Source organism: Muntiacus reevesi, chromosome 7 (genome assembly GCF_963930625.1).
Source record: "Muntiacus reevesi chromosome 7, mMunRee1.1, whole genome shotgun sequence".
NCBI classification, from domain to species: domain Eukaryota; kingdom Metazoa; phylum Chordata; class Mammalia; order Artiodactyla; family Cervidae; genus Muntiacus; species Muntiacus reevesi.
The window spans coordinates 19,934,059-19,961,958 of record NC_089255.1 but is presented as its reverse complement, the minus strand read 5'-3'; the positions used below and the strand labels follow the sequence as shown (position 1 = coordinate 19,961,958).

The 27,900-nt window shown below is 37.0% G+C and overlaps 2 protein-coding genes across 2 annotated transcripts in view; both read left to right on the top strand.

Moving 5' to 3' along the window:
• The window catches only part of NPTN (neuroplastin), a 64,110-nt gene that overhangs the window by 3,754 nt on the left and 32,456 nt on the right, over positions 1 to 27,900 (top strand). The window lies entirely within an intron of this gene.
• On the top strand, positions 51 to 27,900 carry LOC136172044 (neuroplastin-like). Its single transcript, XM_065941165.1, has 2 exons — positions 51 to 126; positions 27,530 to 27,900. Exon 2 carries the CDS (start codon positions 27,550 to 27,552, stop codon positions 27,898 to 27,900), a length of 351 nt encoding a protein of 116 aa, XP_065797237.1. The 5' UTR covers positions 51 to 126; positions 27,530 to 27,549.

Sequence of the window (27,900 nt, the reverse complement as noted above, 5' to 3'; positions counted from 1 at the left end):
ATGTTTTTGTTTTGTTTCAGTGAACTGAATATCTTGCTGTGAATAAGAGAAATAAGAATGTAGTGCCTGGACCACAGTGAAGTGTTGGATTGTGTTAGCTGATGAGTGCATGTGAAGTGTAAAAATGTAATATATTTATATTGAAAATATAAAAATAGATAATTAACACTGTTTAGTGGGAGAAAATGAATCTAATGAATTTTATTATTAATGATCTAAATTTTAAGAAACGGTTTTGCTTGGATGCTACTACATAGTTGTGAACATTGTGCTTTGTAAAAATGCCAGTATTTGCATGAGATGATTCATGACTCTTTTTCTTTTCTGTCGAGTGCTGTTTGCTTCAGTGGTTTGGCAGTTTTCTCTCCTTGAGTATGTTTTTAGACATTTGCTGTTGATTGTGCATCTCTCCTTTGCGTGAACTAAAATGAGCAATGGAAGACATGGTATCTATGGCAGCTGTGGCACAAATGACATACCAAATATCAAGCAACAAATCTTAATGTAATTAGTCCAAAAAAAGATTTTAAATGACCAGAAGAAATTGTTTGCCTTGAAATTCATTAGCATTTCCTAAGGAGATCATAAGCCTCCAGACTCTCATGCAACTGACAACAGTGTCACTACTGATGTAATGAAGCACCCAGGCACGAGAAACTGGTCAGGGGACCAGGGTGGAAAGGCCATGTTACAACATCAGGATCTGTTTCTGGGCTGTTAGTCTTTGCTTTTCAGGGTTCCTGGATTCAAATTAGAAAAGAGATGCAGGTAGGTTTTTGTGTTGCCTGACATAACAGAGCTTATCCTGTTAGTATACAAAAGACAATAAAAGCCTTTACATGTAAATGCTCCCCACAGTCCAAACATTTGGCATAAATTAAGATTGAAGTTCATTACAGGTCTGATTTTGTGTTAGTCATACAGATCCTCATGAAAAATTAGACTGTTTTGTCTTAAAGTAATTCCTTGATTTTTCTCATTAATACAATTTTGATGGGAAACATTTTCTCCTGTGGAGTATACATTTAGACATTAATAAAAGGCAAAATGTCATTGTGTTGTCTTTATTCATATTTTTAAAATAAATATCTAACGGGGCTGCAAAGATAACCAGATATGAGTAGAAAAGTGCTCTGGCAGTTTGAACATTGTTTTTCATTTATTTAGTTTGAGCTGTTTTTTCAGAGTTAAGATATTTCATACTTAAAATCTGAAATTTTTGCTGGGTCTATGTAAAGGTGTTTTTACAAGACAATTTGGGAAGAAGATAAGGTGTTCATGTTTGTACAAATGAAGCATGTAGAAAAATGATTGTTTGGGGTATCACACAGGATATGTTCAATGAAAGTTTGAATAAAATTTTGCGAAGAAATTTTGGAAAAGAGAATTCTGTGAAAAAGTGTCTGAGGCAGTCTCTTACACTGTTTACAGTGAGTACATTCTGGACAGGATCAGAGGTAGAGAATGAAGTTCTGAGAGAAAAAGAAGAAAGGCTATAGTTCTAGTACAAGGAAGAAGCAGGAAGCAAGAATGAGAAATGAATCTTCCTTTGATGAGCATCTGGATAAATAGAATCTGTCAGAAAAGACCAAGGTCCTCTGGAGTAAATCCGTACATCAAAATTAAAATATGTAATGATGAAAAATCATCTCCTGAGAACAGTTGGCCTTGCTTTCAGTGTGCCTCTTTAAACAAAACACTGTCATTTTACACGAATTTTTATAAATGCCATTGATGATATGGAGCTAAATTTTAAGCACCTTAGATAATGCATTTTTAAATTGTGAGGTTTTGATGGATTTTTTTCCCCCTGAATTCCTAATTTTAGTTGGTAAGGATTAGCTTTGTAAAGGCAGGAAACCTCTCCAGTAAAACTAGTTGAAAATAAACTATTACATTCTATAAGCTTATATATAGAAAAGTAAACTTCTCACTGAATTTAAAGTAAAATATTGTAGTGATCCTATGTAAAAGCATTATTCCAGAGGTATTGATGTGTACATTAAAAAAGTTGAATACACAAGTAAATTTTATGTTTTTCAAGAGTTTATTCAAGAGTCAAGATTTGTACAATTCAGGTTTACTGTGTAATCTAAAATTGAAAGTAGGCCTAAGTTTTTATTGTTTTTGTATATATGCAAAGACATATGTTTATTAGTCAAACCTAATTAACGTGAGGTTATTTTTTTCCTTATCATTGAGAACTTTTAATTGGTCTGTGTGGAAACGGGGTTTACTAAATATTTAAAGAGTTCCCCTAAGTATCTAGCTTATTTGCATACAGTAAGTTAGTAGTAGATTTATTTGATGTCCCTCAGACATCTACTGGTTTTTTGTTTTGTTTTTTGTTTCTGTTGTGTTTCCCAGTCTTACCTTTTCATTAAAGCTGTATTAAGTTCCTTGTACTAAAAAGTACTGAATGATGTTCTTTTGCCTTTCTGAAAACAATTATGGAATGTTTTAACACTAACCTTCTTTCCACATACTGAAACCTTACAGTATGGTAATGGTTTTTTGCAGAAATATGTCAGTTTGGATGTGCTTTGCTTCCTTTTGCTTTGTCTTGATTTGTATCATTGTTACACCCAAGTATTGCTTCAAATTAACTAGACAGCGAAACATAATGAAATGATTTGAAGTCACTCTGAAGGTGTCAGGATTCTATATGTGAGACTATTATTAGAAAGCATTAAGTTCTAATCTGTACCAATAGTTTCAATCAATTTCGAATGTATACTCATATTCTAGAAGTGATTAAATATAAAATACAAGACAGTGTCAAGTCCTTTCTGATAGAATACTAACAAGGCAAAATGTTTCATATGCAGTAGAGAGTGTGCTTGCATATATAAATTATGTCACTGATTGTTCTTTTGCTAATGACAGTATTTGTAAACCACTAGACTAGGTGATGTCTAAATTCCCTTCTGGTTCTAAAATCACACAGTTCTATTAACCTTACAGTTTAGAAGGCCTAGAGAGAGAATGCTTTGTTTTAATGAAGTTTAGAAACTTAACTTTTTTGATATTAAGGAAAACTGACTTTGAGGCATCCACTGTTTTGAAATTCAACTGCCTGTAAACCTATTTCAGATGACACTTGTAGTTCGTGTTTCAGTGAAGGCAGAGTGAGTGGTGTCTGTTATAGAGATCTCATATTAAACTTGCTGGGAAAATTGCCAGTCTGAATGAAACAATTAAGAAATGAAAATCACTCCCTGGTAGGTAGATATTTTGTGTTTTTTCTGTTTGTTGAAAAGTAGTTGACTATTGAAGAGGCAATGAAAAGACAGTGAAGCACACTTAACTAATTGTATTTTTATGTTATCATTTGAGGAGCTTTGCTTTCTGTTTTTGAATTAATTTCTCCTGTCCCTTATGCATTTTTTAAAGGCCTTTAAATCTGTTCATTATAGTTGAATGGGGAAACCCAAACATTACTTGAATTAAGTCTGAGGAAGTTTTTAGATTGATATTCCTTAGAATCAGAGTGTCAAAGTCTCAGATTACAAATTTATTCATTATTTTACTATAAATTGGTTAGGTCCGTTTCCTATTTTTTCTTTTTCACATTTTTGTCAGAATTTCAAACTTCAAAAAGTAGGATGAATAATGTAGTAAACTTCCATATAATCATCATCTAGTGTCAGTAGTTATCAGCCACATCCTTGCTGCTTAATAATTTAGAAATAACCTGAAAAATTAACATTACAAATTAAAATTTCCTAGGTGTTGAATTGTAGTTAGGGATTAGCTTATATTAATAACATAGAAATAATTTGGTTCATATACAATCATGTTGTAATGACTTTAAAAATATAAAAGCTCATTGGAAGAAGACTTTCCAACTTTTGACCCAGATAAATGGGTCTTATTTGTGACTAAGTATATGCAGAAATATGTGATGTTTTGTGAAACAGTATCTTTCCTTACTCTGTAATGTATTTAAAGGAAATTATTGTTACGTTCTAAATTGATTTCATAATTTATTAACAGGCTCTGAGATTCATGTTTGAAAGACAGAGCATTGTCATGTATGGAGTAGTTTTGTTTTATTTACATATACCATGTACTGTGGAGCAATAGGATTTTTATAAATATAATAAGGATTTTCACAAGGCATTTATTTATTTGTAATATCAACATGTACTGTTACTAGTCATTATTAGTAAAGAGAATACAGCATTGTTTAACAATACATTATCCATTACTTATATAATATTGATTCTTCCATCCCATTTGAATTTCCGAAAAAGGGAAGGCTATAATAATTTAAATATCCTAATCAAAGCACAAATTTTCCAGTATGTTTAGTTGTCCTTTCTTTTAAATTAGAGCTTATAGTCATTATTCCCTAGCCTACCTTTGAGTTATTGGTTGAGTACAAGACTGGAACGCTGCTGTTTATTCCAAGCTGAATGCTTACTCTGATGCTGTTGTTTGAGGCACATTTCTGGTGAGTACAGAATACCTTGAACACTGGCCAAGGGAAGGAAGGGAGAGGGAAAGCAGAACCATCACTGAAGAATTATTTGCCTTTCATGTGTAAGATACTAGAGGAGCAAGTTTATTTTCTTGTTTTTAGATATCACTGCTGCTTGAAGGAAAAAAAGGCAAGATGTCTTGTCCTTTGTTGGCAACTACTTGTGAAATAATTTTCAATCCATATTGAAAATGTTAAATGAAAATGTTAAATTTAATTTAGGATTTTTCGATTTTATAAGTTTAACAGGTTGGAAGCCATTGTGGACCAAGTGGAAAGAAATAGCTGAGCAGCTCCAGCACTGAAATTATATCATTAATCCTGACTCTCAAATAACTCATCAAGAAAGATGAACTAAGTGGCTTTAATGCAAACCAGAAAGGGCTGCTACCTGGAAAAGAGCAAGTATAAAGAGGTTTCAAGTAACATGCAGTGAAATGTCATTGAATTACTCTTAGACAAATAAGATAGTGATCACATATCAAAATTATGGTTTCTATTTTCTTACTAGGATTGAAGTCCAAATAATTTTCAACCCTTTCCAACCACATTTAGGAAAAGATGCAGATAGTTCTATGCTGATGGTAGCATAAGGCTTAGGAGAAAAACCTGAAGGAGCTAAATTTAGGAAAAGGGAGCACCAAGGGGATGTGATTATCTATTAATACCTTCAAGGTAGCAGTGTAAATGAAGTAAGGGAATTAGGTAGTCTCCAAAGATGGATGGGCTGTATCAAAGAGCAGTGTCCTAGACCATTGGGAAGAAAAAGCACAGGTTTAGTATTAAGGTGATTTAAATGCAACTAGCAGAATAGAGTTATTTGCACTCACTCATAATCAGAGCCATTATAAGTAGGGCAGAGAACGGGTTGATAGGGACCTCATAAAATAGAATATCTCTTTTTGTTATATCTAGTACTTGTTTAGGAGCCCAGTAGGAGAAAAAAAGTCTCTGGGAATGAAAAGGCAATGAGATGGATTTTGCAGAAAGGTTTTTGTTTTTTGGGGTTTTTTTGACCATGCCCTTTGGCTTGGGAATGTCTCCTCCACCTGGAATTGAACCCAGGCCTTCTGTGGTGACAATGCAAAGTCCTAACTCCTGGCATGCCAGGGAATTCCCTTTCCAGAAGTTTTTAAGGATCAGAAATTCGTTTTTAGCTTTAAGTTTCTGTGGTTATGATTCAAGAAAAACAGTAGATTAATTTTGGAACCCATTAAAGTAGCTTTTAAGACCCGCCTGTAATACTTTAAACAGAATTCTGTTTATTATAACCTTCATAAGCAACTTCTTTTTGTTTAGTTATAAAAAATGGACACTAAAATTTTCCCAATGTCTGTTTAACACATAGAAGCATAAGCTTCGTAAGAGTTCATTCATTAGACTGGATGGAGCCTAGTAAAAGTTTAACCTTTGGCTCTTAGAATTTAGGTCCATTTTAGGTGTTAAGAAACGCTTATCAGGAAATGAGCACTTCAGATTAATTCTTAAGGCTTCATCAGTCAAAATACTGCTGTGACAGAAACCCCAGCCTGTTTTATGAGTGGAGATGGTGCTGCAATACTTTGGTGGAGATGGGAGCTCATTTTAATTATCTTGAAGAGTGTAGGGTTGCCAGATCAAAATGCGGGATGCCCAGTTGTATTTGAATTTCAGAAAAATAATGAGGAATTTTTATTTGGCACATCTGGTGATCCTAGAAGAATGTCTTTTTTGCTATTTTTACCTTCTATTTAGAACTTAAACAATAGAAAAAAAGTAAAGTCGCTCAGTCATGTCCGATTCATAGCGACCCCATGGACTGCAGCCTACCAGGCTTCTCCGTCCATGGGATTTTCCAGGCAAGAGTACTGGAATGGGTTGCCATTTCCTTCTCCAGGGGATCTTCCATCTTGTAATTTGATAAGTTTTTGTGTATTAAAGTAGTGTTAGAGTAACTCAATTGTGTCCAACTCTTTGCAGTTCCACAGACCAGAGATCCCCAGGCTCTTCTGTCGATGGAATTTTCCAGGCAAGAATCCTAGAGTAGATTGCTATTCTCTTCTCCAGGGGATCTTCCCGACCCAGAGATTGAAACTGGGTCTCCTGCATTGCAGGCTTTGAGCTACAGGAAAGACCTGTACTGTGTATTCAAAGAAACCTTTAAAAAGTAGATTTAATATGAGCAAAATCATGTTACATTGCAAATTCTGTATGCGTAAATGTAGTTTAGGATAGTATTGTTTTATTCTGTTACATCACATTTCTATATATATATATATTTTCAATTCTGCTATCTTATATTTGACAGTTTTTCATTTATTCTTTTAAAAATTAAAGCTATTTTAAGGTGAAGTTAGGGTCTCAGGCTGTTGTTTTTTTTTTTTTCCTGCAGTTCCCCATTTCTCTCCTTACCTAAGTGAAAAGTGAAAGTCACTCAGTAGTGTCTGTCCCTTGTGACCCCATGGACTATACATGTAGTCCATGAAATTCTCCAGGCAGAGTGGGTAGCCTTTCCCTTCTCCAGGGGAACTTCCCAACCCAGGGATCAAACCCAGGTCTCCCACATTGCAGGTGGATTCTTTACCAGCTGAGCCACCAGAGAAGCCCAAGAATACTGGAGTGGGTAGTCTATCCCTTCTCCCGCAGATCTTCCTGACCCAGGAATGGAACCGGGGTCTCCTGCATTGCAGGCAGATTCTTGACTAGCTGAGCTACCAGGGAAGCCCCTCTTTAGCTAGAGTATTTTATAAAATTTAGGACACTATTGTTTGAGGGTATATGATAAAGATGGGGCTCTTGGTTCAAGGATTGTCCTTTACAGTTTTTCCTTAGGGTCTTGGAACATATTTGCTTTCTTGTCTTGGAAGAAGAAAAGAAATGAATGAAGATATGACTGCCCACACCCTTTTTTTCTTAGTGGGTTCAGAATAATTTTAACTTGCTTAATTATAACCACCTGATTTAGAGAATCAGGGAACGTGTATGTGGGATGTAATTTCTTTATAGTTAAATTTCAGTACTAAGAAAAAATCATGGTTTCATGAGCTTTATTATAAAGTCTTTTGATTGGAGGTGTGTTGCTGTGTATTAGTCATTCAGTATAAGAGATCTACTTCCTGTCCTTTTGGTGTGGACTGGGGTGAGGTGGCTGTAAGAATGATAAGAATTGAACTGTGTACTAGCCTCCAGGGTTAATGATATTAAGTATTAAGTAGTATAAAGATCATCATAACTATTCTTACACATTTATTTGAAATATATTTAAGGCAGTTTAATAAAGTATTAAAAATAATCCATGGTTTTTATGAAACTAGAACATTAGTATATTTTAAATTTGATACCTAAACTGAGTTGGAGACCGTAGTACTGGGTACGTAAATTGATAATCTGTCACTGTTGTAAACATGAAATGTAAATAAAACCTATTAGGTCGTCTTCTGGGACAGTGTAGTTGAATGGAAAAGGGTTCTCATTTTGGCAGTAGCTCTGGATTCTACTTCTGTTTAAGTTCCTGTGGTTTCTCTTTTTAAAATTAGTGTAATACTTAATCTGTAGGGGTTTTATGAGATAAGATAGTAACATATGGAAAATGCTTTATACACTGCTTTACTGTAGAGAGTCATGTAGGGATAGCTTTGAATTATAAGGGTGGTACTTTTATGTTTACTTTTAATATGCTAACTTCAACTCTTGTAGTTCATAGGAAAGTGAAGAGGAAAATAAAGTTCTAGTGAGAAGGGCCAGATTATTTCAGGTTTGGTTATGACTCTATCATATCATAAAATATTTGTTTTTAGATGATTGTTACCAGACTAGCCTTTTCACTGAAGTATCCCCCTCTGCTAGGGAAGGTCAATATTGAATTTCTTATAATCCTTGATAGACTTTCCAGGGGGCGCAGTGGTAAAGAATCCTGCCATTGCAGTAGAGGCAAGAGACACAGGTTCAATCTTTGAGTCAGAAAGATAGCCTGGAGTAGGAAATGGCAACTCACTCTTGTATTCTGGCCTGGAAATTTTCCATGGACAGAGGAGCCTGGCAGCTACAGTCCTTGTGGTTGCAAAGAGTTGGACATGACTGAGTGACTAAGCATAGAGCAGCCATCCTCACTTTACACAGTAACTTCATTCCTGGAAAATTGATGATGAAAACCGTGCAAGAATACTTTGTGGTGTATTTAGAAAAGAGTTAGATTCTAGGCTCAGACTAAGTGTTCATCTTGAATGTCGTTTGAAAGTTGTGTAGAAAAAGGGATAGTTCTTTGTTGTGTAAGACACTTTGTGGGATATTGAAGATCCCTGGTCCTGCTAAGTCACTTCAGTCGTGTCCGACCCTGTGTGACCCCATAGACAGCAGCCCACGAGGCTCCCCCGTCCCTGGTATTCTGAAGGCAAGAACACTGGAGTGGGTTGCCATTTCCATCTCCATCCCTGGTCCTAGCCCAGGCTATTAATGATATCCAAATTATTGTGTTAACCAAAAATACACCTACAACTTTACATGCTTTATAAAAGTCAGAGCAGCTTCAGTTGAGAACATCTCCATTTTGTGCCTGCACTTAAGTATCCTCTGATGATGGGTTATAGTGCTAGTTCCTGAGACAACCTCTGGTCAAAACCACACCTCTTCTAGGAATGGAAAGGCAAGGAGAGCAGCTCTTCACTTGTTTTTATTGTCTTTGTTGACATGTATTAAAGCAGGGATGCAAACTTGTTTACCATAGGAGCTAGGCAAGTACTATTTGCTAAAGTAGAGAATATGATACATGCTTTGACTGAATACTGGATGTTTGAAAGTACTGTGCGGGTCCTATAGTGTAGAACATGGAACTCTGCTCAATGTTATGTGGCAGCCTGGATGGGAAGGGAGTTTGGGAGAGAGTGGATACATATATATGTATGAACATGAACTCTGGTAAAGTCTGGGAGATAGTGAGGAACAGGGACACCTGGCTTGCTCCAGTCCATGGTGTTGCAGACAGTTGGGCATAACTTAGTGACTGAACAACATCATATGTATGGCTTAGTGGCTTTGCAGTTCACCTGAAACTATCACAACATTGTTAATTGGCTATACCCCAATACAAAATAAGTTTCTTTAAAAAAAAAAAATTCCATGGTTTTAAAAAATTTAAAAAAAATACTGTGCTGGTCAAGTAAAACTGTCAGTGGCCCCCTGTTTTGTGTCCTCTTCACCAAAGAATTATGTTAACAGATTTTGGAGCCTAAGAGATTGGATTGGAGTCTTGATTTTTGCTAAGTCTCTTACTCTGTTTCCTCATCTGTTTATTTGGAATAATACACACCTCACAGGTTAGAATGAAAGGCTTGCATAAATCAGCTAGCATGATAGCTGACACAGGAATGTGCTTGATAAGATTTCCTGTCACTAATAGCCTTCAGTTATCTTGGTTTACTTTTAAAATTTTTATTTTTAATTGAAAGATAATTGCTTTACATTGTTGGTTTCTGCCATACAATAGGGTGAATCAGCCATAGTATACGTATGTCCCTTCCCTCTTGAGCCTCCCTCCTACCCCCCACCCCATCTCCCGTCTAGGTTGTCACAGAGTATCAGGTTGAGCTCCCTGTGTTATACAACAGCTTCCCCTTAGCTATCTATTTTATATATGATTGGGCTTCCCTGGTGGCTCAGCTGGTAAAGAATCTACCTGCAATGCAGGAGACCTGGGTTTGATCCCTGGGTTGGGAAGGTCTCCTGGAGAAGGGAAAGGCTCTTCCAGTATTCTGGCATACTGGAATATTCCAGTATTCTGGCCTGGAGAATTCCATGGACTCTATAGTCCATGGGGACACAAAGAGTTGGACACAACTGAGCAGACTTTCACTTTACTTATATATGATAGTGTATATGTTTCAATGGCACACTCTTGATTTGTCCCACCCTTTCCTTCCTCTGCTGTGTCCACTAAGACATCCACTAGATGTCCATTGACAAATGAATGGATAAAGAAGTTGTAGTACATATATACAATGGAATATTACTCAGCCATAAAAAGGAACACATTTGAGTCAGTTCTAGTGAGTTGGATGTTATAGAGCCTGTTACATAGAGTGAACTAAGTCAGAAAGAGAAAAACATATTAATGCATATATATGGAATCTTGCTTTACTTTTTAATCTTTTTGAAAGCTAGCTATACTTATAGTGAAATGGTTAAGAAATTTGAAATCTCTGATAATGTGAGATATTAGACTTCTTACTTTCAACAGAAACAGGGAAGTAATTAAAATGAAATTTTTAGGTTAATAACACAGCTTACCTACCACTTAAGGTATTTGAAGCCTGATTATTTAAAGCTGTTTGGAGCCTGATGCTTATAACACTAAATGTGCAGATTCCAAACTATTTCAGTAGATTAGCGTCCTTAGTGTTTCAAGTTAGCTTTCAGTCTTAGCAGAGCAATGATCTTTATTTAGCATGATATTTATTTTTGAAGTAATACTGGAGCAAGTAATTTTGCTAGTATTGCAGTACCTTATTGTGCCTTCAAAATTAATTATGCCATAGAAGTGACATACTTTTATATTTATTGCTTGAACTAGAAATTTAGCAACATGATTTTTACTAGGAAACTGATTTATGATTTTCTTTCATTTGCCCAGTAAATGTCTTGAAAGCTTTACATTTTCTTGGTTCGTGTAAAAACCTTTAGAGGCATATACATCTTGTTGTATATCTTGTTTTCATACTTTAGCAGCAGAAATTTTTTAAACTTTTATTTTTCTTTTGTAATTAACACAGTAACCTAAATGGTTAAAGCAATACTTGTGCTTTATTTCCTTGTTCCTGTTCTTCATACTTGTATTGTTCATCTTTGTTTTCCTTCACAATATTATTTTGAGCCTTATGTTATAGTGATAAGTATATATTATTTTTTATAAGTCCCCCTCTCCCCTCTGGCAACCCATTGCAGTATTCTGACCTGGAGAATTTCATGGACAGAGGAGCCTGGCAGGCTACAGTCCATGGGGCTGCAAAGAGTCAGATATGACTGAGCGACTGGCACACACGTCTGTCTTTAGTGTTTTTTACCCATCTCTACTTGGTCCTGTCCTTTCTGGTATTTTCAGTTGTTTCTAGATAAACATTTGTCACTTTTAAACTCTTTGTCCTGTCTTATTTGAATCTCTTTTGAGACAGAAGGGTAGCAAATTCTATTATACTTCTAATACACAAAAGTTTGTTTAGTTTACTGATATTTTGAGCTGATATGTTTGCATACTGACTTTGGGGTATTTTTGCTTTTCCTAGTAGATGTTTACTGAGATTTTTCTAACATGCTTTTTTAATCCCCACAGGGTTGTATAAAGTCCATATTTTTCAGAAACAGCTTAGGTAGTCTTTGAGGCCAGTTACAAAGGAAATTAATTCCTGAAGGAACTGGGGACATCAAGGCAGAAGGAACTTCAGGCAGGCAGCTGGTAATGAATATTGATTGTAACCTGTGAGGTACTTGCTGTGGGCTGGTAAATTTTAGTGCTTCCCTGCAAGACTGCCTCTTAACTGTGGAGTACACATGAAACATTCTGAAATGTTTGCCCATGGAGCATATAATTTACTACTCAGTGGCAGGTAGACATTAAAATTCAATTATGGGGGGGTAGTGTTAGGGGTAATCGGATTTTACAGCTGTAGGATGAAAAGGCAAATTTTGATGTGCATTAAAGGAAAAAAAAAATAGAGTATACAGAGTAGTAAGTGAAAACTGCTCAGAAATAGCCAAAAGTATGAGCTTGCTGGCATTTGTATTTCAGTAACAGGTATGTATATTTTACTGGCTGTTTAAAGTCAGAATGGGAAAGAATTTGAGTGGAACATGTTTTTAGTAATGTTTTAAGGGTGTCACTTTACCATTCTGTAACACTATCCATTTGTCACTGGAAAAGCTCAAGAAGTGTATCATCTTAAACTCTCAAAATACACCATTGGAAAAACCTGAAAAAGCCCAGTAGTACCAGGTGAGCCTGCAGTAACCAGATATATAAGCTTGTGAGCTATCCCTGCCTAAAAGGTAATGAAGGTTTCATCAGGTTGAAGTTTCAAAGAATAAATATAGCTAACCATAGGAGGTAGTATTAGAGGCAGAGAGGCTTACTCTTCCTACCTTGAATAGTGATTAAACAACATTTTGACATGAAATTATTTAACTTAAAATTTTGAAAAAGGAAAGTTATTGGAAAATTAGGAAAGGATTTGCTTAACATAATTTCAAATAATACTTAGGTATTACAGGTAAAATATTAAAGTTCTTCCTTTCACCCCTCGATTCCCATTCCTCAGGATAAGCGCTGTTAGTAGTTGTGTTTCTTTTAAAAGCTTGTTCTTTAAAAACATGAGCATTTACAGGCTGTAATGCTTTGTTGTCATTGTTTAGTCACTAAATTGTGTCCATCTCTTTGCGACCCCATGCACTGTAGCCCAGGCTTTTCTGTCCATGGGATTTCTCAGGGAAGAATACCAGAGTGGATTGCCATGCACTCTTCCAGGGGATCTTTCCGACCCAGGGATCCAGCCTGGGTCTCCTACATTGCAGGCGAATTCTTTACCACTGAGCCACCTGGGAAGCCCCTGTATTAATTATGTTATAATTCATTTTGATATTTATAGCCTTCATTTTTTAAGTATAGTAATTGGAGTGACAGATCCTTTCATTCATATTAATGTATGGAGCCTCTAGGTTGCATCTGTTATTGTCACTGAAGGGAATTATGTTGATGATGACTGAATTCTTGATAAGAAATTGGCTCACTGAGCAGACCTTTCTCATTCCAAACAAGAAAAAGCTTCATTAAATGAAAAAAGAACAATATATTGCTGTACTTTTATACTCAGTCATATTTTTTTGGTGAAAATATTAAATGTTTATACATTTACTATTTGGCATGTAAATAATTCCTGGGACCACTCTGCTAATTTTTAATGGAAGTGTACTGTATCCAGTTTTGCTATCCCTTTTCAAGAGAAGCATACTGCCTATGTTTGGGGCAGTAGGTAAGTAATATAACCTGATCCTTCCCCTCATTGTGGAGTTGTAGGTAACTGTGGAGTTATGAGATAATGAAGACCTGAAACAAAATGATTAAGAGTATAATTGAGAAGTAATTATGAAAGAATAGTTTTGGATTGTTGACTAAATATTGGGATTTCCTGAGGAATTGAGGAGGGAGGAGATTTTAGTAGTGAACAGGAATCAGAAATTTTGGATTCTAGTAAGGGTTTTCAGTTACATTCTAAGTCTCTTTGGACTATGATATTTAAGTGTTAGATTGGGGTGAGAATCAGATTTAGGAATTTTCAACCTGTAGCAAGTTTTTTCTTATTTAAAAAAATAAAATCTTAATATTTAATTAGATAAATGTAGAACTATTTGGGGGAGAAGAAATTCGCTAACTTGTTCCAAAGAATCCTTTGGGCCCGAGGAGCTGGGTTTTAAAATTATTGAAATGGATCACCCCTTTTTAGACCTACTTCTGAAGTTTTTGCACGAGGATGTTTCTTACCTTTGGTTTATAGTCTGCTTGGACCGTCTTGGTATCTGTGGATACTTTGCAAAGTAGACGATTGAAATATTTTTACTATTCCATGTGTCCACAGTTGAAATAAGACCAAAAGAAAAGATGATCCTTTTAATACAGTCTTATCAGACAGCACAACGATAATCATCCTATGCAAAGTGTACTTGGTAAAATAATTTTTATTGCAAGGTTTGTAAGCTTCTTATGATAAGAAGCTACCTGTCATTTGTCCTGAAATCCAAATTCAAATAGGAGAATACAGAGGTGTGCTGTTGAGACTCTGCTTGGGAAAGGATGGAAAGTGCTCCTCCTTTTCATCCCTTAGTGGGAAGAAAATCTTAGGCGTAGCAACCACCTTGAAGATCTGCCAGTAAGAACTGGAGATCTACCACTGAGTTCCAGTTTACTATTTAGGAGTGCCAGCCTAAAACAGTCAGTCACAGTAATGTCAAATACTTTTTAAGCTAATAGGCCCACACAGTTTCCCCAGAGATAATAGATAATTGGAGATGGCTGTGTAGTGATAAAAGCCTGAAATGGTAATATCGATGAGAAAGAAGTAGAAAATACTGTGATAGTCATTCTAAGATAAAATGTTTTTTAATTAAATAATGTATGTAGGATGTTAGTTCTAATTGTTCGTAATAAATGAAACATTTTTATTAATTTGTAACTGCCAGAGCATGCATCCTGCCTCTGCACATTTGTAGAATGACAGTACAATCTTAAGGGGTAGTGAATTAAATTATATGATATACTTTGCCCTGTGCCTGACATATATGAACATCAGTAAAGCTTAGCTCCTGTTATAATAATTTGGTTTCAGAGATGTTCAGTTATGTGTTCAGTAATCTTTTTAGAGTGTTCTTAAAACAGAAAAAAGAAGTTAGAAAACGTCCTACTCCCTGACTCTTCCCCACAGATGTTTTTCTTAAAGGTTATCATTTCAAAGAAGGAGCTTTCTAGGCTGTTTTTGATTCTAGAAGAACTTCCTTCTTTTTTAGAATTGATGATAGGCAGCATCATCACCCTAATTTGAAAAAGAATACAAAAGTTGCAGTCTAACTGTAAAGTAAAATCTCAAATCAGAAATCTTTTACACTCAATTTTTATTTCCTTGCCTACTAGGATTAATAGATCTTTGATTGTAACTGACTATATTACCTAACATCTTGGGATGTAACTCAGAGATTGACTCAATGGACATGAGTTTGAGCAAACTCAGGGAGATAGTGAAGGACAGAGAAGCCTGGTGTGCTGTAGTTAATGGGGTCATAAAGAGTCAGACATGACTTAGCAACTGAACAACAACAAAAATTGAGGATTAATGGATGTACAGCAACAAAACAAACTGACATTAGGGATTTTTTTTTCTAATTAACTTCTAGGGACTCTCTGATAAATTCAAATATGCCATAGCCTAATCTCCTAGAATTTATGATTCTGTTGATACTCAGAAAAATGGCTTTGATATGAAAAACTCTGCTAATCAAAGAAAGACGGTTTTATTTATTTTACTGTTGATTAACATAATTACTGGTACATTTTAAGTTGTTAATAGGTTGAAATTTAATGAAAGAATTTTAAGGTTAATTCCTGGTGAGTGAGAATTGTGATTCTCACCATTCATTTAACAAATATTATTGAGTGTAGTATGTACAGCAAGGTATTGTGGGGATACAAAATTAGAGACATTGTGTGCCATTGTTGAAGTAGAGCATCTCTTGGTCGCTTGCCTGTGTTGTTGTCTTTATTTTCTAAAATCATATCTGGTTAATAGGTGCAGAAATATTGAAGCTGACCAGATGGCAGGAAAAAGAACATAAACATCGCTTGGACTTGTATAAATTTTGCCACCGTCACAGTTTAAGTAATGGGAAAGTTGCAGTTTCAACATATTGTTAATACGGTCCATAGTTAAAGCAGTAAAATTTGTCTGTTTTCATAAATCCTTGTAAAAAAAAGTGAAAATAAAACTCCGTGTAGTTTATTCAGTATCCTCAAAATTTTAAATTTAGGGACCATTGGGGCCCAGAGTGGGGGAGAAAATTTCCCATTCGGTGCCATTGTTGAAGTGAAGAAACTCTTTTGCTTGTGTGTGACAGTCCTTATTTTCCAAAGTCATATCTGGTTAATATTTAAAGAAACATTGAGGAGGACTAGAAGGCAGGAAAAAGGACATAGACATCACAAACTTAATGAATTTTTATCACAACGTTAAATAGGAGCTATAATTCTCATTGGTTTTTTCTTTTCCTCTGGAATCACTTGGTCTGTAGCATATTGGCTTTGTTTCATTTCAGTCTCTATTGCAGAGTGCAGGGTGAGAGTTTGTTTAGCCTTGGGCTTTAGGCTGAGATTCTGTACATTTTCTTTTTTTAAAAGTTGAGAAAATTTGGTTGTGATTAAGTGGTAGCTTTTTCAGAGAAAATGCATTTCCCAGGATAATCTTTGGAACCAGATAGGTGCTATTTTTATGAAAGTTTAAGGATTCTTTGTTAAGGCTAAGAGCATTACATAGTCTACTCAAGTAAAGTCTAATGCTGCTGTGAGAGCTTCTGGCGTGGATACTGTGTCAGTCTGAGTCCCTGACAGCAGAACCATGAAAAGACCTTTCTTCTTAATTTTTCAAAGCAGAATAATAAATTATTTACCTGAGGTTACGAAGTATTGTCCAGAAAACAGGATGGGATTAATTCCTATTTTGGTGTATTTTATCCTAGTAAAAGTTCATTACATTCAGTGGTGAATCATTTGGAAAGAACTGTTAATTATGTAGAAAGTTCCATCCTCAGTTCCTTTTTCATCCTCTGAGTGATCTCATCTCTTCACATGGCTTCAACTTCCAGCTAAGCTGATAATTCCCAACTCTGTATTTCTAGTCTCTGATTCTCTCCTAAATACCAGATCCATGTATATGTTTTTTATTATAATATCTGAACATCTCACCAGCATAGCCCATCCTGTATGTGCCTCCAAAGCCAATTCTCAGCTTGCCTTCCTTTATTCCATTTATAGTATCACTCTCCACTCCATAGTCAGTTTCAGTTAATTCTATCCTGTAAACATGTCTTACATCCGTCATCTTCTCACCATTTCTACAGCTTCTCTAAACTAGTTCAGACTCATTTTTCATTTGGATTAGTGAATGAGTTTCCTAACTCCTTTCCCCGTTTGGATCCATCCTTCATACAACCACTAGTCAGATCTGTCATATCACTTATTCTGTTGAAAGAAGTCCAAGCTCTTAGCCTGTAGGATGCTTGTCATTTTCCCTAAATTGTGAGGTCTTGAGGCTATAGATGTCTTATTTTTATGAGTAGCATGAACATTTGACAAGTGCTTGGCATGTAAAATGACTCAAAAAATGTTGAATTTTTTTAGCTTTGTTTAGAACTAATTATTTCTGCCACTTCACAGTACAGTATTCAAAACTGTTTCCTCTTGCCTAGAGCAAGGCCTTGTCCTCGAGCTGACAAGTCTCCTTTCAGATTTTATGCCCGAGGTTTCTATGCATATGTCGGCCCTCTCCGCTCAGCAAAATTAATAACTTCTTTTATGTTTTTGTTGTCTTTCACATGTCTATTATAAAAGTGGCCGTCGCCAATTGTATTGTAATTGTTTTCCTGTCTCAAGTTATAAAAAATTGAGTCCCTTTAGGAGCAAGGTTTATTTTAATCGTCCCTATGCACAGTCCTTGCTAAGTAAGCCCTCAGTAACTTTCTCTCAGCTTATAGATAAGTTGAACAAATATTAGATAAAAGTCATTATTATGAAGTCATAGTGAGTGACACTTTTTTAGAAACCATTTTGCCCACATTCCTTCTTTTGGTTATGAATCAGACTCATTACTAGGAGAGTCTTTATATGGTTTCAGAAACATCTGTGTGGTTCCTTTGCCCCTATTTTCTTCTATTTGAAAAAGCTAAAAATTTAGCAGTTTCAGACTCTCTAAGACAGTAGTTGTTGATGTGTGGTCTGTGAACCAGCAATACCAGCAGCATCTGAGAACTTGTTACAAATGCCTATTCCTAAGCCCCATTCCAGATCTACTGAATCAGAATTTCCAGGGACGGGGCCCAACAATCTGTGTTTTAATAGGTGATTCTGATGCATGATAGTTTAAAAATCACTGCTCTAGGATTTTCCCATCTAAAGAAAGTGTTGCCTTTATATATAATAACAAAGTTCCCAGTGTGATTTCCACTATAAACTGTTTATACCTTGGAAATAATTCATCAGCTGGGAAGACTGTAACTGACTATATTACCTAACATCTTGGGATGTGATTCAAAGATTGAATTTTCCTGTGTGCAAAATGTTTGATTCTGACTTCTGGGATTGGCTGTTTAAAAGAAGGTGGGAGAGGGACTTTTTACCTCTTCAGTTAAAATATCTTCTAGATTAAATTCACACTATCAGCTCCAACTACTTGTATTTCCTGTCATTCTCATGGGATATATGAGAATGAAAGAATGAGATAAACCATATTATCCTCTGAAAGAATGTGCTGAATTGCGTTATTTTTAATATTTAAATCCTGGTTGTTGGTATGTTGTCTAGGGACAAGAAAGTGAGCTCGTTATCAGAAGTTATATTGAATCTGTGATGGTGATATACATGCTCAGTCGTGACTCACTCTTGAGACCTCCTGGACTGTAACCCACCAGACTTCTCTGTCCATGGGGTTTCCTAGGCAAGAGTACTGGCGCGGCATTTTCTTCTCCAAGAGATCTTCCCCACCCAGGGATTGAACCCATGTCTCCTGCATTGACAGGCAGATACTTTACCACTGTGCCATTTGGGAAGGAAAAACTGGTAAAACTAAAAGAAAAATAAATTATGTAATCTTTACTTAATTACTTTTTCTGCGAATTTCACTTGTCTAATACAGAAATTTGCAAAGAAAGTAATTAGTGGAGATTACTAATTGCCCATGGCTTTTGAGTGGTGTAAGGTTTACATAATCTATTTTTCTCTTAGTTTTACTAGTTTGTTTTTGTTTTTGGCTGTGGCTGCAAGTCTTGTGGGATCTTAGTTCCCTGACTAGATATTGAAATCTTAGCAGTGAAAGCACGGAGTCCTAACCACTAGAATGTCAGGGAATTCCCCTCCACTCCCTCTTTGCTTTTGAGAATGGTTTATTTAACTGGAATATTCAACCTTTCCAGAATATTGTTTTCATTTTGTCTTTAATAAATCTTAAATGAAGGGTCAGTTGAGGTATACTCTTCAAATACTCTGTTACTGTGTCTCTTCTCCAAAAAAATTGTTTCTGGCTTCAAAGTTCCATTTGGGTGTGTTTCTGTTGGCCCATAGCTAGTTTTGACAGTCTCCTGGGATAAGAGCTTTTGTTAGTGTTTGCTTAAATATGTAAGGGTTTCATTGTTTGAAACCAGACCTTTCATTAAGAATGTTCTTTGAGATACTGCTGGTTTGTATGCATTGTCTGTTTCCTTTGGTTGAAACATCTGTGGTTTTTAATGGCTAGCATAACTAGCTTTTTTCCTTTGTGTATTAACAGTTTGAGTACTGTTTGTAGAGTTAAAAAGTAGATTTTCTAAAGTTCCTGAAAAGACTAGCTTGACAGCAGTTTGTGGCTACTGCATTTTCCCCCTTGGACACATCCTTAGTTGAAAACTAAGGTTATGGTCATTTTGATGTCACAGTCAGATGGGTTATCTATATTTCACTTCACTTTCTTTGCTCAAGATTAATTTAAAATGCCTCTTTCCTCCCTGATGTGAGGAAGAAGTGTTGTTAGTCTCACGGAATGTCTATAATAATGAAGCTGTTTACTGAATTATTAGTAAAAGCATAGACTCAGTGGCTAGAATATTACGATAGATAGCCTATAAGCAGAGTTTTCAATCTCTTATTGCCCATTTGAGAATATTCTGGGACATAGGTGAGTGTTACTGAGCCCCTTCCTGGAGCATGCTAGATAAGCATGAAGAAATGCAGGAGGGGTGAGTTCTGAGCTGATTGTTCGCTCTGCTGTTAAAAATTTCCAGTCCTTCTTATTCCTTAGATTTGGTGTCAAGTTCTGTTTTTATAATACCCTCTTTTTTCTTAAACTAGTATTCTAATGTTTAAAAATTTAATTCTGGCAGTCTTACTTTATTTAATGTCCCTTTCTATTTAAAACATGTTGAAATTCTCTGGGTTATTGGTTTTCATACTTCTTTCATCTGGAAAATTGAAAAATTCAGAAAAAGTGTAATGAACAGCTCCCATTCATCCTGGGTGAGTCTTTGAGTTCTGTCTCCCCAACTTTCTCAACCCACGGTGTTTTTGAGGTACTTTAGTAGAATACCCAGAAATGATTTAGGTCATCCTTTAAATTACAAAGTAGATTGCGTGCATAAAATGGCCATCTTATATTATTATATTTTTAGCTCTATAGGTTACAAAGTAACTTTACTTACATTGTTCATACGAACCTCACCATGACCTTATGAAGAAGGTAGGAATTATTATCCCCATTTTTCAGATGAGGAGGATGAGTTTGAAGAAGTTGAAGAAGCCAACCCAGATGTTGTAAACCATGGCTCATATCCTTATAAGGTGAGCTCTCAATTTAAATAGAGAGACCCTTATCTGTCCACACATCCAGTAGCAATACAGTCAAAACTCAGTGTTTAACATGGTGTCTGGGACATCTCTCCCTATATCGTATGCAAATTTTTGTGTGTATTTTCTGGTAAGAGACAAGCCTGTGACTTTTTTTTTTTTTTAAATCATTGTTGTTTAGTTGCTAGGTAGTGTTTGACTCTCTGTGACCTCATGGACTGTGGCCCTCCAGACTCCTTTGTCCATGGTATTTCCCAGGCAAGAATACTGGAATAGGTAGTCATTTCCTTCTCTAGGAGGTCTTTCTGACCAAGGGATGGAACCCACGTCCCCTGCACTGCAGGCAGATTCTTTACTGCTGAGCCCCCAGGAAAGCCCCTTTCAGTCATACTTATGCCTTTGTGTGTGTGTGTGACTGTTTTAGTTCCATGGGTCTTGGTAGGTCATGCTTGTTTAGCCTATGAAAGGGAATTGACAGCAGGACTGAACGAAAATTTGTGTTGAATGAAGATCACTCATATTGAATGCCTATTTCTTGTCTATCCTAAAGTAACTTAACATTTGTAGAACTTACAGAACTCTTCCATATATGTCACATGACTTCTCCAACTACCTTAAGTGGCATCATTCCCACTTGAAGAAACTCCTCAAAGTTAAGAGAATTTAAGTTGTGGAGGTACTGACTCAAAAACTGACTCTTCTTAAAAAATAACCTGATATGATCAAAATCCTGTAACTACCATTTTATTTGACATTTTTGTGAATTTACAGTTTGCATGATATCCAATATCTTCCCATATATCATTGCCAAGCAGCTTAATTTATAATTAGTAGGCTAATTACTTTTTGTTTTTTTAAAGGAGACTCTTGTACTGCCTCTCTTTATTCTCATTACTTTTGGGCTTTCCATATTGTTCACATTATTTTAGATTGAATGACTTGTAACTCTGTAATAACATTTGCTAATACCTTGAGTCCATACTGCTGTTACCACTCACTTTATTTTTAGTTTGCTTCAAGGATAGGAAGGAATGAAGAATTCCCAACTTTTTCATTGCCTTCTGCAATTAATATTTCCATTCTGGTTCTTATTTTTAATTAAAATTATTTTTTTGCTGTTTATTGATGAAGTTGGATTCTAAGTTGGAGCTCCTTTAAGACAAAGTTTCTACTTCCCAGACTGTCCTTGGAACAGTGCTGAAGGCTGCTGCATCTGGCTTGTTCAGCATAATTTCTGTGAAGACGTAGAATAATGGCTAACATTATTGAGTGCTTACTAGGTGCCAGGTACTGTTTTAAGCTGTATGTCAATTTCATGTAATCCTCACAATAACTCTTTGAGGTTGCTACTATTATTAGCCCAGCCTACAGATTAGGGAGAAGCTCAGAGGTTAGGTCACTTGCCTAAGGTCATACAATTAGACAGCACTTCCAAGTAATCCAGATTTAGAGTTTGCTACTTTTATCCACTAAAGTATGTAGTCTCCTATTTCTCAAAACAAGGCTGACTAAAATATGCCAAAACAGATTGTTTTAGCCATTTGAATGCTATAATTTCAGAATAAAGGATGGCCCTGAATTAGAAGCTGGTTAATGGAGAAGATCTTAATTTCTAAGCCTTTGTCGTGACTCCCTGATAGAGGTAGCTGTGAAAGGAATAGATGTGACTTTGGAAAATGCTTTGTAATTGCTGCTGTCTCTTACCTGCAGATCAGACTGGTCCATGAGATGAGACCCATATACCTCCTTTCTCCTGTGGAGAATGAGGTTACCCCATTTTCATCCACTATCAGGGCGTCAGGCCTGCCTTACACTTGGTTTTAACACACAGAATGAGTGCTTGTGGACTTAGGACCTATCTTTGGTGTTGAGGGATAGTGTTAAGGATTAAAATAAGCAGTAAGAATAGGCAGGCTTATTGCAGTTAAGAGTCACTTAGATTTGAAATACCATACCTATGATAGGAGTTAGATATCAGTTTGTCTTGCTCAGAGTCTGTCTTCTTTTTGAGGTGCATGATACGAGTGAATGGGGGAGGGGGAGAGAAGTTCTCCTGTGTCCTTGGCTGTCATTTCCTCTTTATTATGAGGCACGAAGGAAAGAACAGCATGAGCCACCCACAGGGAATTAGTAGTGGAGAGGGGCTTGAAGGGAACAGCTGTGTTTTTTTTTTTTTAAAAGGTGACAAAAACAGGCTAAATTTAAAGGCCTGGCCTTGGCAGTAGTCAGCTGAGAGAGGAATATAAGTGAGTCTTATCTGTTCACTGATAGCCCTGGAGAAAAATGAGAATATTGACTGTAAAAAAAATCACTGATGGTTCCTCATGTATGGGGCTGGGATAGCATTTTTGCTTCCTTAGGGCATATGTAAAAGCAGTTTTCTTGGGATTGGGCTCAACTTGTTCCTGTGTTCCCTTTTTCTTCTCACCCTCTGCTACATATCTACACATTCAGTTTTCCCTGCCAGAGAGCTCCTCCTTTTCTCCGGCTGCTAGCCCCAGCTGTCATCTTCTCATCCCATCCCCAGTTACACAGTTTTACTTTAGGCTTTTCCTGGTTTTACTGTCTTCATTTTTTAATACTATGCCTGCCACCCTCCTCCACCCTCAGCTTCTAGTTCCTCCCTCCCACAAAGCTAGTGACCACTCTTTGGCTTCCCTCTTTATCATTGTTGAACTGGAGGAACTGATATTAGTACTTTGTCAAACCTGTTTGAGTTCTGAGCCCAGTTACCTATTACAGTGGATGGAGATGATGGTGGAGAGGGGGCCGGAGGTATTTTTCTGAAATTAGGGGTTTTCCAAAATATTGGATGAGCTTTGACCTGGAAATCAAACAGATGCTTTTCCTGGTCTCCTGACTTTCAGCAGTGTGTGCTCTCTTGTTGAGGGCATGTATTTGTTTGAAAGCCCTTGATAATGAAAGGCAGGGCAGTGAGTCAGACTGTGAACTGCCTTGCCGCCTGCTGTTGCTGAGAGCTGGTTCTTTTCTCCTGAATTGGAGCTAAATTTGGACGGATAATGAGGTAGATGGTTGCTAATAACTTTGCCTTGCTGTGATTCCACAGTACTGTGTAGAGAGAGTGGTTTTTTTTTGTTTTGTTTTTGTTTTTTCTTTTCCCTACTGCTGGGAGGAGAAGTAGATCTGTTTTCATTATTTTTGATGAGTGTTCAGCTATCAAGGAATTCCCTACTTGTTTTATTTAGAGGCAGTGTGTTTTTTGGGGAAAGAAATGTACACTAAAAGCTGAAGACCCCTGTTTTGATCCCTGCTCCACTAAGAATTAGCTACCTAAGTGATCTTGATCAAATCATGAACCTATCTCTGCGCTTGATCTATGAACCTTGTGAATTTATGTGAACAAAAGGACATGTGATATGTGAAAGCACTTTGTGAACTGTTGTTTATATAAAAATTTCAGGTGCTTGCCCTTTAGTAATTTGGCCACTGACTACAACACTAGAGAAATGCCTTTAATGTCTTTTAATCTCCTTCCTACGAAGCTAGGCTTCTCAAGAGCAGAGTGGTAGAATCATCAGAACTATGGGGAAAGTCTTGCTCCTGAACCATCTTTTATTTTCTCACTCTTCTCTCCTGCTTCCCACCATCCACCCTCCACCCCCCACTCACTCAACATTCGCATAATTGCTTTAAGACTTTGATCCTTGTGCTATTCTGTCTCCATTCTTCAATAGGATTATAATTTTAAGGAGTTAGTCATCATAGTGTGCTGCACGTTCCAGTGGAGGAGTCTTGACTTTTCATAGCCAGAATTAATTAATTGTATTTAAGTGGTGACCAAAATATCTATAACTTTTCTGGCCCAGGGAGACACATTGACTGCAGTTGTGGTGTTAAGAGACCGTACTTTGGCTTTGGACACACCTGAATTCCAGTCTAGACCCTTTCACTATTAGCTTGTAACTGTGGGAGAAGTACTCAACTTTTTTGGACCTTAGTTTCCACATCTTTTAAGGGGATTATAATTGCATCTATGTTATGTTGTGAAGATTAAATGAGGTAGTATAAAAGTGCTTAGCACATTGTCTAACACATAACATATACTTAGAAAATGTTATCTATTGATATACATGTCTAATAATAATAAAAAATAATAGCAGCCCTCAGAGCACAGATAGATGTCTGTTGTCATTGTTGTAGGGATTTTTACCCTTTTTTTTTTTTTAGATAAGTTTGCTTAAATATGTATCATTGTTGTTTTTGTTTAGCCGACTCTCTTGCAACCTCATGTACTGTAGCCCTTCAGGCTCCTCTGTCCATGGGATTTCCCAGTACTGAAGTGGGTTGCCACTTTCTTCTCCAGGGGATCTTTTGATCCAGGGATCGAACCCGTGTCTCCTGCATTGCAGGCAGATTCTCTCTCACTGAGCCACAGGGGAAGCCCTAAATGTATATCATATAATTTACTAATTCAAGGAACATTATCGACTTGTTCCCCTTCCCTGTGTATGAGTAGAAAACTAAACTAAATCAGATCAGCACTTCCTTAGAAGTAAGTCTTGTCCAGAAGTCGCAGTGTTGGTTTGAGTGACTTTCTTTGTTCTGGGCGGTGGAGAATTGTGTTCAGACTGTTTCTCCACTGTCTTTGAATTGTGGTGTCTTGGGATTTGTGATTATTTTGAAATTGGATGGGTTCTTGGTGGTTCTGGACATACTTGCAGGCATTCCTTCTACATAGCATGGTCAGTAGATTGAATAGGCTTAGATCTAAGCTTGTTTTGAAGCGCAGTTCAGAAGAAGGGAGAAAAAAGACAGACATCCACTAACAACATATTTCTAGAGCATAATTAGGCACATTATCACATCATTCAAGTGGACATAAACTCCCCGTTCACGGAGAATGTGAGAATAAGAGCATTTGTGAATTCCACTTAATGATCAAGAGTATGATTAAAGGGGGATAATACTTTTTTCCTTGCTTTCTAGGGATTTACTGATAAGCAGTTTTCTTCAGTGATTGAGCCAGTAGTAAAATGAAAGAAAAGATAGTGTGAAAGCTAAAACATAAGCTCCTTGGGTACCCTTTTATCTGGAAGTGAGCTCAGCTTTTCATGCCATGGCTTGGTGTCTTCTTTCTGGAATTCTGAAACTTTCCCTGCACCTGAGAATGATATATTTTTGGCTTCTTGGGGCCTCTCATAACTAGTTCCTTGCAAGGAACAGATACCCGGTCTCAAAAGGTAGTTTAGGCGTGTCATTTTGAAGGCGGAACAGTTCATCTGAGGCTATTAATGACTGCTTTCCTATCCTTCCCAGATTCTGAATCTTTTATCATTTGAAAGACTAGTATGAATTTGGAGTTCTTGACCTCTACTTGAGTAAGTGTAGTATTTCCCATAGGGTTCTGAGGTCCATGGTGTAGAGTTTATCTACAAAGACAAATATGCTGTGGATATAAACAGAAAAATTTCCACTTAGCAACTTCCATTTTCAGCAATCCCATTATATCCTTGGCTTTTGGTCTATAGGGAAACTGTTCCATTTAATTCATACTTCTCTGAAATGTTCTTTACCTGATGTTGGTAGATGCTGGCCTTACTCTGCTCATTGCAGAGGATCTGGCTTGGGCCCAAGAGAAATTGCCCAGTGACTCCGAGTACCCTCTTAGTTTCTTGCCTGTACTTTAGATACTGAATTATTAGTACCTTTTAGCCTGAATTGATAGAAATGCCGAATAGACCCTTGGTGGAGTAAATGGGTGAGAGAGAGTATGCTTACACTGTGATATGGACTCCATTCCAAGTTCTTCCAATAAGTCTGGATTTTATTTATTTTTTTTCTCTCTCTTTGCCATTGCCACCTTGTCTTATGCTAGTGTAACCTCAAACAAATTATGGGCACGTGAAAGTAGACATCGATTTTTAGTTCCTGTGCAATGCCTGGCAATGTTGGTGAGGTCTAGCCTTTACCATAGAGTTTAGTTTAATACATCATTGTACAGTTTTCATTCTTTTTGAGCTGGCCTCTGGGAACCAGGCAACTAAAGAATGTGAAGAGAGCCTGTCAGACACCATGGGGTTTTTTTGTTGTTGTTGTTCTGGTTTGATTTTTGTTTTTGTGTCATGGTTATTTTTAAGACTGACTTTTCAGGAGATTTTTCTGGTTTATAAATTTATGGGATTGTGGAGGAAATAGTCCCTCCAGACACTGGCAATAAGTTGAGTTACTGTTGTTTCCACTACTGAGCTGACCCCCATAGTGATTCTCACTCTGAAGTACAGACTGTCTTGCTCTCCTGTACCAGAGGGTTTGCTTTCAGATAGAGGCTGCTTCACAAACAACGGGGTTATTTGTTTGCCATGGGTCCACGGAAGAAGAGGAGGTGGGGAAAGTCTAGCCTGAATTCAGGATAGGATCCTGCATGAATGAGAAGTTTGCTAGCCTTTCAGGTGAGATGTGGACTCTGACTCCCAAAAGAAGATGTCATAGGTCATTAATGCTTCTTGTTGTGACCCATAAAAGACATTGCATTTCTAACCAAGTGTTCACCCATCCAAAAGAGAGATCCTGACTTGGCATGTAAACCTATTGCCACTTCGGTTATCTTTCATCACTTGCCCGAGTTTGAAAAGGTAATGGTTTGTGTTCTATGGAAAGAGACTTCCCTGAAACCTGAGGCTTTCTCATTCCTACCGGCTGGGCCCATTGCTAAAATGCTTTCCAGTGGGCTTGCTTCTGCCTGGCCAGCACCTGGGCTGCCCCAGCTTGTAATTAGCCTGCCTTTGCTTCATAAGCTTCCCAGGGTGGTTCTTCTTCTGAAAGCTTGTATGAAATGCTATTTACTGTCTCTTTATAGTTTAAAAATGAATCCTTTTTGTTCTTTGCAACTCATTTGCTTTTTTTCTTTTCTTTTCTTTAAATTACTATTAACACCTGTTGATTCTTCTTTTTTTCTGATTGGCCTGTCACTGCATTCCTGCTCCCCCTCCCTCTAGCTGGGTTTGTCAAGTCGCCCATGTCAGAAACTAAGCTCACTGGGGACGCCTTTGAGCTGTACTGTGACGTGGTCGGGAGCCCCACGCCAGAGATCCAGTGGTGGTACGCAGAAGTCAACCGGGCAGAGTCTTTCAGACAGCTGTGGGACGGTGCTCGGAAGCGCCGTGTCACCGTAAACACCGCCTACGGGTCAAACGGCGTGAGTGTGCTGAGAATAACCCGGCTCACCTTGGAGGACTCTGGGACTTACGAGTGCAGGGCCAGCAACGACCCCAAGAGGAATGACTTGAGGCAAAACCCTTCCATAACATGGATTCGAGCCCAGGCTACCATAAGCGTCCTTCAGAGTGAGTCCAGCACCCTACAGTAG